At 34.6% G+C, this 16,942-nt stretch overlaps 1 protein-coding gene across 2 annotated transcripts; it reads left to right on the top strand.

Annotated features, from left to right (window-relative positions):
- The first annotated feature begins 10,592 nt into the window (after positions 1–10,592).
- On the top strand, positions 10,593–14,202 carry LOC109111617 (src-like-adapter). 2 transcript variants are annotated; one of them, XM_042776926.1, is made up of 8 exons: positions 10,593–10,972; positions 11,617–11,716; positions 11,792–11,906; positions 12,099–12,185; positions 13,059–13,162; positions 13,294–13,425; positions 13,518–13,647; positions 13,756–14,202. In XM_042776926.1, the coding sequence occupies exons 2-8, from the start codon at positions 11,650–11,652 to the stop codon at positions 13,958–13,960; spliced, it is 840 nt and encodes a 279-aa protein (XP_042632860.1). In that variant the 5' UTR covers positions 10,593–10,972; positions 11,617–11,649; the 3' UTR covers positions 13,961–14,202. The 2 variants fall into 2 exon arrangements, with proteins under 2 accessions (XP_042632860.1, XP_018980120.2); XM_019124575.2 differs by having other exon boundaries at positions 10,604–10,972; positions 11,813–11,906.
- Positions 14,203–16,942: the final 2,740 nt, after the last annotated feature.

The raw sequence follows: 16,942 nt of genomic DNA, 5'->3' as shown, positions 1-16,942 counted from the left end.
GATGCGCGAACTGTTGAGGTTCTGAGCTTGACGCCCCATCGCATTTTAAAACATAGGCTAGCTGTAGTTTTGTGACATAGTTGTTGTAGCATATGTGTAATGCATAAATGTGTAATAGCCTAATGTAAAAAATACCAGGTTGTCGATAAAGCGCAGCAGCTCTGACTATTTATTTATTTATTTATTTATTTATTGTTTACAGAAATGTTGTTTACAGTTTTTAAACCTATTGAAACGTTAAGCTACATACATACATGTAGCCCATTGAGTCATATAATATCTTATACTTATATATTATATACTTATATAATATCATATACTTATCATATATGATAAGTAAAAAATTGATAGCCTGAATGCACTGTAAGTCGCTTTGGATAAAAGCGTCTGCTAAATGCATAAATTTAATTTAATTTAATATAAACATGGCTCAAGCTTTCCATAATTCGTACCCTGAGGACATTAAATGCATGCACGGAAGCACATTTTGCCTTTCTCTATGAGAACTTTCCTTTCTAAGAACAAAGAAAGATGGATTGGGCTTAAACAGAAAGAGAGCAAAAGTTGCTCTTTTCATACCCTGATATAGAGACCTAATGGATTTCACTTTGGCACAGTCTACAAAATGCCGTTCTGAGTTCAAATATCACTGTTTTCCCTGAAGAGTGCTGTATTTCTCTGGGGAATACATTGCCTTTGCATATTTCTCCCGTCTATGTTAAACTGGCCAGTTAATATGGTCCTTTAAAGACTTGAGTTTAAATAGCACTTTAAATAGCACTTTATGCCACCTGATGGCCAGATGGAAATCATAACCACACTGATGAGATCATTGTTTCTTGTCAATAAAAGCCTTTATTTAACTAAACGGAATCTACTTGTTATATTGTCTAGCGGAAAGTCAATTGTTGTGTGATGCTTTATTCTTGGGAAATACCAGGAAGAAAAACTAATGAACATGTGAGAACAAAGAGGCTGTTATTTCTAACACAGAGCTATACAACGGTTACTAACTTGCTGGCAAAGCCAGTGAAGCGTGTTAATTTTAAAAAACTGGCAGGTGCGGACATGCTCAACTTAAAGATCTGAGTCTAATAGTTCTGCTTCAAAATGAAAGTACATTTTACCCTTTTAAGAGATGAATTGCTCAGCAATTCAAATTCAAACAAACAGCTCATTTGTCATCCCAGCATGAGCAATGTGAACAATAACAGTGTGTTCTATTTGAAAGCTCAGATTCCTCTAAACATTGGCTCTGAGTCAAATGATTTGCTTTAAGAACAGATAAACAGATCATTAAACTGATCTTTATTTTGTGTCAGATCATTCTTCCTTTCTAAGTTTTATTCAGGTAGGCTAACATTGATTCATAATCATAAAAATACAAAATACTCATTTAAACTGTGAAACAAAATCATTGAGCATCAAACAAAGCCTTTCTACTATTCAAGACCTTTTAACAACTCCAATGCCTGGTACTTTCACCCCTTGCTTAGATGCACTTAAAACAATAATAGATGAATAGATGCATGGGGACCTGTAAGAAGTTTAGTTCACTTTAGATAAAAAGCATATATACATAAATTGCTCACCTATGGATCTTCTCCAGTGAATGGGTGCCATCAGAATGAGAGCTCAAACAGCTGATAAAAATCAGTAATCAAAAATGAATAAACCAGAAGTATGACTGCAGTCCATCAGTTAACATCTTTTTTAAGTGAAAAGCTGTCTGTTTGTAAGAAACAAATCCATCATTAAGACATTTTTAACTTCAAACTGCTGCTTTAGGCTAAAATACAAGTCCTTTATACATGCTATTGTGTTTTCCAGTTGTCTCATCTGAATGAGGAGAGAAATGTGCACAGATCAAGCACCATTCACAAGCAAAAACTGTTTCAAACAGTTCCGAACAATTATGTTAGTGGATTTTGATGTGAGAGGACAACACATGAGTGGCTTTTTACTGGAGGAAGAATTTGTATCTTGGTCAGAAATTACGGTTTGAAGTAAAAAAAAAAAAAAAAAAACATCTTTGATGAATTTGTTTCTTACAAACATGCAGCTTTTCACTTCACAAGACGTGAATTGAAGGACCTGAGGGTGACTTTTATATGATAACTTTTATATGACTTTTATATTATAACACTTAATGTCCAGTATAAAAGCAAATCCAGTGGAGAACAGTGGGTTAACCTGTCAGTCTATCCCATTATGAGAGCCTTCATTATGTTGAGTCTTTTTTACTGCTCTTATCTTATGTCAGCAGCTTTTTACCGCTCATTCCACCCTTGCTCTGTGGTTAGGATATTTGTTTACTGAAAACACCCATAGAATCCAGTGCAATTTTCCAGTAAATAATGAATTTACAGTCAAGCCCCCTGAACTGCGCACTGATGGTGTGTGAGCTATGACGTCAGAGAGTGACAACAGGAATATGTTGACCTGAAGGAGATCTAGACTCTATGAAGTAATCTAAATGATCTGTTACGGGGCTTGAACTTGGAGCTCAAATCAAGCCTTGGGTTCGAGTCTCGATTGCGGACAGCAGGCCAAGTTAGTTAATTAACTATAAAAGACTGGACGGGCAGGCGAACTCCAAAGGTGAAGTAAATATTTACATGTAATGCATTAGTGTATGTTTTTATGGTTAACATATTTTTCAGTACTCAAATAAAAATGGGAAATTTCACTCAAATTGTAAATTTTTATTTTAAAATTATTTTTTTTTAGAAGTATTTAAAACTGGGTTTCCATTCACTGGGATGCATGCACCTTAAATTAATTTATTGGTTGCAAATATTTTTATTTAGAGCTTGATGACTGAAACAAATCTCAGTTCTAAAGGCCTGATTTTCTATGGAGTGTTTGGAACTCAAGGAAAATAAATAAATGGGCAGATTGTCAATAGATATTCCTATCCTTTTCCATTTATGGACACCATTAGTCAAAGTACTGAATAAGCTGATATATACAAAGATCAGAAAACACTGAAACAGTGTTCAGTTTGTAGTCTTAAAATAAAAATTGTCCGAGCAATGGTTTTTTTATTTTTCACTTTTTTAGAAGAGTGGTTTTCAAATTATGAGTGTATGTCTGTAGTTAAAGGATTACCTCACTTACAATTACAAAAAAATAAAAAAAATAATAATAATTACAAAAGCTTTCAAGCTTTAAACATGATACAAAAAACATGCTCATAAATCATCAAAGGTAGTTTATAGAACTTGTGCCTTCTAAAATCATAAGACAACTTTATGTGAGGAGCAGCTGGAATTTAAGTTTAAAAAAAAATTTTGTGGATAGTGTTCAGCTATATCTGAAAAGCAAACCTCTAGGAGTGAAGGCTTTATAACATGTTATTCTTCAAAGACAAAAATAGTGTTGAGAGGAATGAAAACAATATCAAATCTGGTCAGATGACTCCCAGAGATTTGTATAATTAATTGGACGAACGTTGTAATCCTTTAGCTTTAGTTTCAAAATTCCCATTTGAGGTATATGTCTGTTGACAGTCTTCAAGTACTGTTAAACACAAACCTTATTTTACTCATAAATGGCAATGTAAGATAACAATGTAAACATATATATAGCAACGGCTAAATTATAACTGTTATTTAATGTATCACAGTCCAATGAAAAATTATAGGAATGCAAGAATAGAGTAATTGGCCGCATTGGTCATTGTTTTCCTATCTGAGGAATTCATTCTTTCCATCTATGTATGGTCAAATTCAGCCACGTATCGCTTTTGTAGCTCACACCATGCACTTCGGCCAAATGATAGAGCTTGCTTTGTTTTGGTCCTCATTTTAGATCTGATCTGAAAGATGGCCTTTCTGATTTTAATAGCCTTGGCAACAGAGCAATGCTTCTGTTTGGATTTTTCCTCTGTCCAGCTCCAGATGCAGAGTGAAATGTTTGGCCGGTTCTAGAGGACATGATTGTGCAACAGTGTGAGTGGTTTGGCTCTCCCAGTCTAAACAGGAAAGCACTTAACTCCTAAATACTATTTAGTTTCTCATTGTTAACACAGAGATTAAGTGCTAAACTTCCACATAGCCCAGAATTTCTGAGAACAAGGCAAGTATACCAGCGTTTTTCCTTGTCATGCATGTATTTTTTTTTTTTGATCAGGTGACTCTATATTATACGACTTACTATGCTCAGCATATTAGAGCAATATTAGAGAATAATCAGATATGTCAAACCGCTGAATGGCACGACTGACCAATCAGAATCAATTATTCCAGAGAAACAAGTAAAAGTCATTAATGTATTGTCCTTTTGTAATCCTGTCAATAGACCTGTGCCAGTGTTTTCAATAAATGCAAGTTAACGTAAAACAGACCATCTCTAAGTCCTGGATTAGGCCATAGATATTATCTTAATGGGATACTCCACCCCAAAATGAAAATTTTGTCATTAATCACTTACCCCCATGTCGTTCCAAACCCGTAAAAGCTCTGTTCGTCTTTGGAACACAATTTAAGATATTTTGGATGAGAACCGGGAGGGCCTAAGACATTGCCATAGACTGCCAAATAAATAACAGTGTCAAGGTCCATAAAAGGTATGAAAGACATCGTCAGAATACTCCATCTGCCATCAGATGTGCAATCTGGGTTAAATGGGTTATAAACTGCCAATTTATTGAGACATATTCTTATAATTTCTCAATTTTTTTCCCTTTTCAAAGTGTGGCAAATAAGGCATATTTTATTCTCAATATCACTTTTCATCCTGTGACTTTTAAAGTTGTAATGTCCCAAAATCCAGGGCCCAGAGTTGCAAGGGGTTATCTTCACATAAAGATTTCACAATATCCCCCAATTTCACAGTAGTTGGTTAATCTCAAAAATTCTGTCCTGTTAGATCAGTGGTTCTCAACCTTTTTTTGGGCCAGCGCACCCTACCCATTATCCAGGTCTCCTACTGCCCTCCATCAAATAAAATGTAGTCTAATCATCTTCAATGAATATTAAAGTTGATTATTATTTTGTATTTATAATGAGGACTATTATTATATTTAAAGTACCTTTCAAATGTTTGGGGTCATTACAATGCTAAGAAATGAAATACTTTAATTCAAGGATCCATTAAATTGATCAAAAAAGATAGTAAAGTTTTTTTTTACAGTAAATTATTTGACAATTGTAATTGTGGATAGTGTGTAATAAGTGTAATAACATTCATTTACAGAGTTTTTAAGCATGTTGAGGTTTCTTTGACACTGACATGTTGCCCCAAAGGTTAAAGAGACTGGTCAAAAGCTTTAGCATAACAGGAAAAATACATTTTAAAATATATTCAAATAGAAAGCAGTTCTTTCAAATTGTAGATTTACAGTTTTGATCGAATAAATGCAGCCTTGCTGAGCAGAAGAGATTTTTTTCAAAACCATTTAAAAATGTCACTGACCGCCTTTTGAATGGTGGTGTATATTATATATTTTATTTATAATATCCTCTATATTTTAAAAGCATCTGTTTAGCCCATATAACACCCCACATTAGCCCGTATATAATTTTAAAAATGTCATTGCATGCCACATGACCTTTGATTTGACTGGACTTAAGATCTAAAGAAGCAAGAAGCATTCATGTTCATTTTTCCACCAAAGAACAAGAAAAAAAGCATTGTGCTTTATCGTGTCTGAATGCTAGCTAATGTTTTGATGGGAAGTTTGGCAACCGTGCTACAGAAAGCTGAGCGAACACTTGAGTAAAGAGTTGTTGCTATGGAAATGATACAGCGTCTTGGTGTAAACTGGCAGGTAACACTACTACACCATACTACACTACTAACAGTACTACTCAAAGCTCATAGAACTCATTATAATCAGTAATTCTCTCCCTGAATGAGCGCAACAGTAAACAGCAGCCGCAGTCTATTTCTGATGTTCTATTTCTCACTCTGCAATGCTGACTTCTCTCATTATTTACATCCTGTTAAGTTTCCTCGCCACTGTGTAAATAATCAAGCAATAAATAATAAAGTTGAAGTATGTGAGTTTGCACAGAACATATTTATGTAAGTCTGCCTGGTATTCACAAAAATACTCGAGTCACAAGCATATTCATTTATAAAATTAAAGAGTTCAAAAACTAATGCATAACAGGAAAGATCCAACTACAGGCAGTTTAAGGAATTGTAGTTCCATAATCAAAAAATTAGGCAGGCCTTATATGTGCATGTTTTCTTTAAGTGTCTGTTTTTGCACTAAAAAGGAGATTACTGAAAAGGGGAGTATTAAATGCAGATGAACATTTGGGAATATTTAATGTGAATAACATGACCTTGTCCTTAGAATCTATTTAAAAATGGCTTCATTCACCACTGGATGGCTGTAGTTTTGTTTTTGCTTGAGGCAGCCTATTACTGTGAGACAGCTCAGAGTCATTAGACCTGGCTAACACAGAGCTCTGCCACGTGTTGCTGCCTTAGTGCTGTGTCTGCTGAGTTCCATCTAACTGTGTGCAGTGTGATGTTATACCCACAATGCTTAATTTGCACTGTGACTTAATTACACTGTTCTATGTCAGAGTTTCCACTCAAGTCTACATTGTGGCTTCAGTTTGCATGAGGGGCCCATATCTGCTGTGGTCTGTCTAGAGCTCTGCAGCCATCAACCAATCCTATTATGCCTTACAGGAAATGACAAAAAGACACGTTTAACCTAAAACACTGTTGGGAAACTACTTTGATGTATTGCAAAGTTAATGTATGTTATCAAAAGCTAACTATTATGGAAATATAGTTAGCTTTACTACAAATGGCTAACTTATGTAGGTAAAGGGGCAATGAATTTGTAAGTCAAAAAATATTCAATATTAATTATGTATACAGTTATAATAATTATATATAATTTACCCAGAGACATTTTGCTGGTATAAAAAATTAGGGATTCAAAGTTGAACAGGTTAATTTATAGTAGTAAATACAGTCCAAACATCCTAATTTATATAGTACGGTCGCACCAGGCCCTGCTTTTGAGGGAATCTTGGGGGCAACCCTCTACCCTCATGGAATCACGACTGGACACCATGGGAATGCGGTCACGAATGGACAGAGGGGGACCCTGCGCTCTACCTCGCACCATGCCCCACATCAGTTCAGGACAGCCCTGTGTGAAAGAGAGATGACTATTTAGGATTGGGTGACCAAATGTGCCATTTTCCCAGGACAGGCCCTGGCCACGATTTTTATATTGCCTGAAATATCCACGTTTTGGTTTGTTTGCGCTGTGCAGACCAATTGTTGTATGACAAAGTACCGTGAGAGCTCTAGAGAGCAGACGGCTTCTTGTGCTTTTGAATCCCTCTCATGGTACTTTGATGTCATACACCGATCGGTACGCTCAGTGCTGCTTCAAGTCCAACACTAATATGTACACGTATTTGCATCGATTTGACCGTTCTCAGTAGATCCCACCTTTGGTCGATTACGTACAATGTCTGCATGTTATTGGTCAAACGATCATTACCTTCATTAAGTATAAAAACAGGAAACCAAAGCCAAAACCTGAATATTTTAGCCAATATAGAAATATTGGCCAGGACGTGTCCTGGGAAAATGGCACGTCTGGTCACCCTAATGTATGTCTTCGACCATGAGTTGTTTTTTTGTTTTTAAAGGGATACTCCATTCCAAAATGAAAATTTTGTCATTATTCACTTACCCCCATGTCATTCCAAACCCGTAAAAGCTTTGTTCGTCTTCGGAACACAATTTAAGATATTTTTGATTAAAACCAGGAGGCTTGAGACTTTTCCATAGACTGCCAAATAAATAACAGTGTCAAGGTCCAGGAAAGTATGAAAAGCATCGTCAGAATACTCCATCTGCCATCAGTGATTCAACCGTAATGTTATGAAGCAATGAGAATACGCCATTTTGACAAATCCTAACATAACACAACTTCATCACGCTATTCTTTTTCAACCTCACAACAACTACAAATTTTTTACATGTATTTATGCTAAAATACAAAAAAGAAAACACCCAACCTGCCAAACACAGAAGACACAAAAGATCATAAATCCCAAAAATGCCAAAATCTCACTACGATAAACACAACAGACACAAATTATAGAATAAAGTCAAATAAATTCATTGTTTTTCTTTTCTTCATGTACAAAAAGTATTCTCGTTGCTTCATAACATTACGGTTGAATCACTGATGGCAGATGGAGTATTCTGACGATGCTTTTTATATTTTCCTGGACCTTGACAGTGTTACTAACTTGGCAGTCTATGGGACAGCCTTAAGCCTCCCGATTTTCATCCAAAATATCTTAAATTGTGTTCCGAAGATGAACAAAGCTTTTACGGGTTTGGAACGATATGGGGGTAAGTGATTAATGACAAATTTTTCATTTTGCGGTGGAGTAACCCCTTTAATAGTAAGAAACAAAATTTCCCCTCTGTGAGTACCCTCAGATGATATTCTGCACTACTGTCGCTACTGAAAATGATACTTTTAGAGCATGTTCACATGTGGCAGGTTTGGTTTGATTAAAACAAACTCTGGTGTGATTGCTCTGGGGTTCATTTGAATTAGCGTGAAGGCTGACATACGAGCCTGGGTGCAGTCCAAAACAGAGCTGAAAATATAGATAAATGCCATTTTATTTGAATCATGTACAGAAAAATTTGTATCATTTTAAAATGAATAGAAGGTGATATCATAGACACCACAGGTTTGAAGTGAATTCCACATGCTACTTAATAATGTGAAGTAAGTCAGCAAACATTTTGTTGAGTTTAAATGAAAACGATTGTGATCTCACAAAAAAAAAAATAACGTAATTAAATAGAGTCATATTTGTGGTATTGGCATCAGCTGGTTTGTAGCTTTTGGGAAAAAAAAATCAGTTTGAAAATGGGCAAGAAGTGAGCAGATAAAACGCAGCTGATCTGTAGAGCACTGATGGCTTTTCCAGACTGGGATCACTCAGTACATTTTTGATTCCAATTCCCTGTCAAAAAGTAAAAAGTGCACATATTTTTCAATGGAAAAAGACATTAAGATGTAAGCCGCAGCTAAACTTTTGGAAATGCTTTTTATACGACATGATCATTTTGAGGGTTTAATTATCATGTTGAGCATAAAGAAAAGTAATGAAGCAAATAGTGTGAATTAATGATGAGGTTAAGTGTTGTCTCCACGTGATGGTAGAGCTGAACTTTATAATCCTCCTCTGTTTCTGCTCATCCAATTATGATTCTTTATGAGAGCATTAGAAAAGAGAGACACAGCTGAGCTTTAGTCTAATCAAACCTCCAAGGACATAAAATCAGTTTTCCACAAAAAAAACAACAACAACAACAAAAACAAAACACAATCAGGAGAAATGGAGGTGGGGGGGGGACTTGAGTGATTGTATTTCATTACTATACTTTAAGATTATTTTGGCAGTCTGTATACAGTAATACAGATATGTATCATATCTATTCCCAAATTAAATTTGATGAACACATCTTTTTTAGACTTTAACAGTTCTGAGCTCATATATTTACACCAGTGCATATAAAAATTGGACAGTTGCCCCCACCTGATCTGTTATGCTTAATTTAAAACTTTGATAACTGCATCAGCGGTAATGAATACTGTGACCTGTCTAAAAGTGTGAAAATGGCAGGAAACAGGGTGACTGGTAGGACATGGCAGCTAGACTGACAACAAATTCAAATGTGGCATCATTAAGTATCCCCTTCTTAAAAAGGAGAGTTTAAAGTAGAAAGACTGTTTAAAAGTGTGTTCAAAGCAGTAAAAGCTATTTACGTATTTAACTCAGTTTATTTAATGTGTTTCTGCTAATAACAAAGTTATACAACTATACAAATTAAAGAAGTTCTAGTCTCCAAACCAGAGAAAATGAGGTACTTAGACAAAGCCAGCAGTTAGTTGAATATTCATAGCATTGCACAAAAAGGGACATTTAGAAAGCAGAAATACTCTTGAGACATCTGTCACATATCTTTTAGTTTCACAATGCAAAGAATACAACTGGTTGATATGGCGGTGATTTCAATGTAATAAAATAAATGGTTACTTTTAAGCGTTTTGCAGTTGCATCAGCTGTAAAACTATTATAGGTCTCCAGAGGCATAATGTTTGGTCCCCCACTAGCACATTAAGATGGTTATGTTATTTTTCACATGTATAAGTGGCATGTAGTATGCATAACCACTCATGCATGAACAGACACATTTCCTTTTTTCCAGTTAATGTCTGAAAATGTACAAAAATAAACTCTCATTTGGAGGATAAATGCTAAATTCTCAGTTGTGTAGCTACCTTTTATAGTATATCATATAGGTGGATCTGCAGTGTCATATAAAAACTTAAGTAACGATAATGAAAACACCAAGGCTAATGTCAAAAGGCTAATGTTTAGCACTACATTTTGTATCATTAAAGCCATTTTAATGTCTGGTAGGCATTATGCTACTGAGATGTAGACGTGCTCACACACAGACATTCACCCACTAATGCCATACACAGGAAGTTGCACAACACCCATTTGAGCACTCTATGATACTGAGAGCACTAAAATCTCGTATTTAAAACGTAAACCTACGCGTAAACATTGCAAACTGTACTTATTTGCATTAAAAAAATCATTTGCTGTACTGTATTTATATTTGCATTAAGAATTTATAATCATTTCTGTTGTTGCACGTTGAGGGGATGAAGGAAGGCAAGGTTATGGAACTCTTCCTTATTTTACCAGAGGAAGTATGTGGCTATGTGCTGTTTTCAGTAGACCATCGCTCAGTTTAGATAAGTCTGCAGAGCAGTGAAGGCCACTCACAACACAACTGCTCTTACTGCTGGCCTTCGGTCTGAGACCAGGGCAGTATTTCTTTACTCTAAACCACCTGCTTCAACTTTATTGGGAGCAGCTAGCCAGAACTGAAGCTTTGCCCTCTGAAGGAAACATGGATATTTAGCTGCTTAAAGTGAAAGGTAAGAAAACTATTTTATGTGCCTAGCATATTTCTGTTGGTGTGGAGAGGGAAGTAAAAATGGAGGTTTGACATTTATATGGTGTTTCACTGGGGGGCAAAAAGTGTCAAGTGTTGGGATGCTGTTTGCGTGTTATCTTTTCAGTAACCTCCCACTGTCCATGGTTTGATTTATAATGGTTACGAAACATTAAATTACAAATTTATGAGCATAAAAAAATGTCCATTTATGTCCAAATTTAGACTTCATGGCAAGGTTAGTTAAAGGCCTGTGATGCAAAAAATTACATTTTAAGTGATGAGACCAAAACAAACAGGGCAATTTATGACTCCATGTGTTTTTAATGACTAAAATAATATGAATAAACAAACAAACAAATCACCATAAAAAGATAAAAAAAAAAAAAAGAATATTCTGTAGAAATGCGATTTAAATAACAATGAACATTGTCAGGAAGGAGTTTAGTGAGAAATAGTGGTAGACTCGGGCTCTCCAGCTTCCCTGTTCTATTTTTTGGTAGAGATAACACAATAGACGAGAGGAAGTTGCAAAATTAAAACAGCTGTTGCATTAGCTGTTGGACTATCAGATGCAAAACTCATGCTCTCCCTCGCATGAACTGAAATATGCATTTAAAATTCCAGCATCCGTAGAGTTGCGGCCTCTAAACGGCCATCATGGGGAATGTGATGAGGCAGGAAAAGACAAACCCAGAGCCAGACAACTCTGATAGCATGTTTAAAGGTAAGCTATGGTTCCTCATCTGCTGTATGGGAAATCTGTTGCCTAAATATGTATTAATATGCGTCTTTTATACAGCTTGTTCATCTACATTTACAGACTGTGACAGTCTTGTGGTGCTCTCTGATTACCCATGTCGAGACATTAGTGAACCGATCTTTAAGATCGGGGACAAACTCAAAGGTCTTTCTCAGTAAGTGTTCTTCAGTGAAATACAATGTGCTTGATGCTATATAACAATAAATGCCTATTAATATATAATGCATCAGCAGCTTGTGAAATGCTTATTTTATTTTCATTTTAATTTATATTAATATATATACTGTACATGTATACACCTGCAACCTATTAAATGTCTTTTTATTTACTCGTCAATGCTTCACAGAGAGGGTTGCTGGTGGAAAGTACGTTCTCGTCAACAAGGAACTGAGAATTACATTCCAAGTAATTATGTGGCAAAGGTTTATCATGGGTAATTGTAGACTAATTTTCTGCTTATTATTCTCATTGATTAATTTTCCTTAATAACCCAAAAAAAAAATCCCAAAATCAAAAAAAAAATTTGAAAAAATAAGTACTGAATTATCAGTGACACAAGAGACAATTTCCTGTATTCTCTTTCAGAGTATTAAAGCCTTTGTTATTTACAATACCGCTCAGATGTTTGGGGTCGGTAAGATTTTTGTTTGTTTGTTTTTCAAAAAAAGTCTCTTATGCATAGCAAGACTAGATTTATTTGGTAAAATTACAGTAAAACAGTAATGTTGTGAATATTATTACAATTTAATATAAATTTATATATAAAATAAATTAATTATATGAATCTTTATTGTCACACGGTCCTTTAGAAATCCTTCTAATATGGTCATTTGCTGCTCAAGAAATATTTTTTACTATTGTCATTGTTGAGCACAATTGTGCTGCTTTTTGTGGAAAACATGATGCATTTTTAAAATGCTTTGATTAATAGAAAAGTTTAAAAAAGAGCATTTAGTTACAGCATTTATTTGAAAAATAAATATTTGTATTATACCATTAATGTCTTTACTGTCACTTTTGCTTAATGCATCATGCTGAATACTAATAATTTCTATAAAACAAAACAAAATTAAAATCTTACTGACCCAAAACTTTATTATATACTATATGTAGACCATATCATGTGAAACACTTATCTTTCTATAAAAAAATAAATAAAACCATTAAACAAGTTACACTAGTATACATTTATTTATGAAGAACATTATTTAAATAAAATCTTAATTTTGAAAAAAGATAGAATAAAATTGTGAAGTCAGTTTTCAGTTGTTAACATCACTTCCTCTTTGATGTTATGTTTCTAAAGATGGCTGTTTGAGGGGATTAGCAGACAAAAGGCAGAAGAGCTTTTGTTACTGCCTGGTAACGGTGTTGGATCATTCCTTATTAGAGAAAGTCCGCAAGAGAGAGGTAATTACCTGGAACTGTCATTTACTGTTGCATACTAACCACAGAAAATTTTCCATTGACACATATTTCAGCAATATCAGTGTCAGTGCAAGTGAAAATGACATTGCAGACATAACTGCTGTTCCCTGCAGGTGTATATTCTCTCTCTGTGAGACACAGGACCATAAAGCACTATAAAATATTCCGTCTGACTAATAGCTGGTACTACATCTCCCCACGGCTTACCTTTCAGTGTCTAGAGGACATGGTCAATCACTACTCTGGTGAGAACTAAAGACAAAACTCTCATATTCTGCTTGTAATGTAGAATGAGCATGTGATACATGAATGTTAATGTGTTTTGGTTTTCCCTCAGACTCATCAGATGGTATATGTTGTGCTCTCAGCACTCCGTGTCTAGCTCTGTCCAACCCTGCGTCGAGAACAACCCGGGAAGCACCACCTGTGGTAATGCGCCATAACTTGGATTGGAAGAATGTGAATAAGTAAGTCTCCGTTTTTTTTAGCTCCTGCTAAGCATTTCCTCCACTTGCTGAGCTTGTGACGAGCAGTAGTGTGAGCTGTGAATGACTGGTATGTCTCCACATGAATAGGTCACAGCTGATGAGCACAGGCGAGCTGGATAACATGGACAGCAAAGATAACATGATGAGCTACGGTGTGAGGAGCAGCATAGCTGCCTATCTGTCTTTAACATCAGTACCTGAGCTAGAGAACGCCAAAGGCCGCAAGAAGAAGGGGAAGTCTGTCTACGTGATGCCTGACCACAGTAATAGAAATGCAGATGAGGACTATTAGTTTATGAGCATAGACATTTAAACTATCGACACAATGCTATGGACTGTAATATTTTTGCACTGGGTTAAGCAAATCTTTCGCATACATGTCCAGGTCACTTTTCTATGGAAGCCTTTTCCGCCATGGATAAAAAAAATATGAAAGCATAATTGTGACTTTTTAACTAAGACTCAGAATTGTGGGATATAAACATATTTTTTTCTTTGCACTTTTTTTCTTGCACTTCTGAGTTTACATTTCCCAATTCAGATATATATATATATATATATATATATATATATATATATATATATATATATATATATATATATATATATATATATATTATTTTTTTTTTTTTACTCAGAATTCTGAGTTTACATCTTGTAATTAGAAATAAAAAGACAGTTGCCTTTAGGTTCTTGTATTTTTTTAAATTCTGTGATGGAATGGGCTTTCAGAAATTTCACCCTAAAATCAAATAGAAACAAAGTGTCCATTATTTTTATGATGGTTGTTCACATTTACTGTTATGTGTTTGGATGTTTTACTTTTGAATTTTTTTTTAAATTCCAATTATTCTGTGGTGAATCATTAGAATCTTAGTAATGTATTGTTTTATTATATTATATAAAGACCATATAATTTATTTCTTTTAATTTTAGGGTGAAATATGACCAAGACATACTCCTTATGGGCTTATGTGAGATTCACCCAATTGCAGTTTCAGTATGTTTCAAGATTAAACTTCACTATTAAAGTAAATCAAGAAAAAATGTTTTTCTTGGTTTACTTTATATAGTCAAGCACCTAAAGTGATTTTTTTGAGGATATGTGCATTTTTTTTAACTTCACTATGAAGCACGCAGTTTCTTCCTTATAAACACTGAAGCCAAAATGTTAATAGATAATGCTGCAATAGAATGTTATAGGAACAAGTTTTATTGCATACATGACTTAACATTTTATGGATATTTTTGGGTGTGTGTAAATTCGTAAACACTTATAATTGAATGTAGATATGTCTTTACTAAAAAGCCACTGCTATCTTTCTTCAAACTAGTAGGAGGCATGTTTAATTAAAGAAATGAGAGGTGGGAGACTTTCATTTTGCATTGTAATATTTTTTTTATTGCTCTTATAGACATGAACATTTTTGGAAATCGTAACATTTTAATACCTGTTTAATATTCTGCATCTAAACTGCAGTGCAGAAGCTTGTTGAGCCTCTGTATCCAAACAACCACACAAACAAGCTCTCAGTATCATGGCTTTGTTTGGCTAAGGTTGTGTTCATACAGTGCATTAGGCACTGAAATCTTAATGGTAACCATATGGAGTATTAATTAGAGACATTTATTCCTCTCAAATATTTAGCTCATGCAACATAAGCAGGCCATAAAGAGAGCTGAAAAAAAAAAACAGATGAAAGACTTATAATTACACTAACCGTTCATCATCTAATGGCGCTGTTTATTGTTGCAATAAATGTAATAGTCATTTCTCAATGGCTGTGACATTTTAATACACACAAAATGCATGAACATTAAATATTCATATTAGACAATACAATAGATGTAACATTGTTCAGAAATACCTTACATAAATAGTACAATTTCATTAGATTATACATAATTAATAATGACAAAAAAGTAACTATTGTATTTTTTTAGTAAATAAAGAATTTGTAGAAGTGTGTGCAAAAAAAGTTCACACTATGTCATGTTCTTTGTTTATTCACAGCATTCACAGGATGTTTCAGTCAGCTAGCTGGAAGAAAAGACAGTTTAAATCACACTGACAGATTGTCATTATCTAAATGAGCATTTCACGTTTATGCATCTGAATCTGGGTAATTCCAGTACACAAACAAGTGGTTTTGCTTACTTTCCCACAAAATAAACAGATTCAACCTTCTACCAAAAAGCCATCACTATACCCTTGTGTTGTAAAGCTCAGATTGTTTTATGAAAAGATCACATCTACCTGTGGTCATGTGGTCAGCTATAGTTGAAGAATGCCACATGTGTCTAAAAATAGCCTCGTGCTTACTGTTTTATTAGATAGTACTTGATTGGCTGAAATATGAGTAAGCATTTTCTGTGTTTTGCGACACATATATGTTTTATAAAAGCATATGGTGCACACATTTAGTAGTGCACACATGGTTGGTCTGAAGTAAAAAAAATATATAAAAATCCCAAATGATCATCTAAAATTGTTGCCAGCACCAAACTATAACCATTCAAATGAATCAACTCAAAATCTATAGGCTGACAATATAAAGGGGTCAAAATACATATAAAATGAGTTGAACATACCATGCCAAAGGTTGAAGGAGATCAATGATGCAGATCAAGTTTTATGCGTTGCCCAATTTATAGCAATGCTATTTAAAAAGTATTTTAGCAGATAAGTCACATCTCATGTCTGCGAGTGACAAATCACAAAATTATTAGAATTACTGCCTGTTTGGAACTTAGAAGATACAAGTATTTGTACAACTTTATTCCTATGTAATCAGTAAAAACAGTGCTTCCATATAGTTTTCCAATTAATCTCAACTGTGGCAAGTCCTGACATTTCCATTATACTCAGATTGCTTCCAGGTTGCACTGACTTAATGTGAGGCAGTAAAATTTAAGACTGTTAAACATTACAAAAATATTGCTGTGTTGCTACTTTTCAGCACAATTTAAATGGAGAAAAAAAGACAATTGTACCAGGGCCATTTTCACCCCTTTTTCTGGCATAAATAAAGAGAGATGTTTATATTTTGAATGTATTTCTGCAAGCATTTGTGTCTTTCAAGGGTTCAGTCAGAGCAATCTGAAATTTGAAGATGAATTATTCTGTCAGTCATATGTGTGAGTTATGACTCTTCCTGTGTACAGGGGAAAGAGAGCATGCACTTAGGAGCATGCACTGGAAAGCCACATTTAAACACTTTTCCTCCCGTTTGAGGAAGCAGATGTGTTCCAGATGTGTTCTGACAAAATCATA

Source organism: Cyprinus carpio, chromosome A19 (assembly GCF_018340385.1).
Source record: "Cyprinus carpio isolate SPL01 chromosome A19, ASM1834038v1, whole genome shotgun sequence".
Classification (NCBI taxonomy): Eukaryota; Metazoa; Chordata; class Actinopteri; order Cypriniformes; family Cyprinidae; genus Cyprinus; species Cyprinus carpio.
This window is presented reverse-complemented; position numbering and strand designations above follow the sequence as displayed.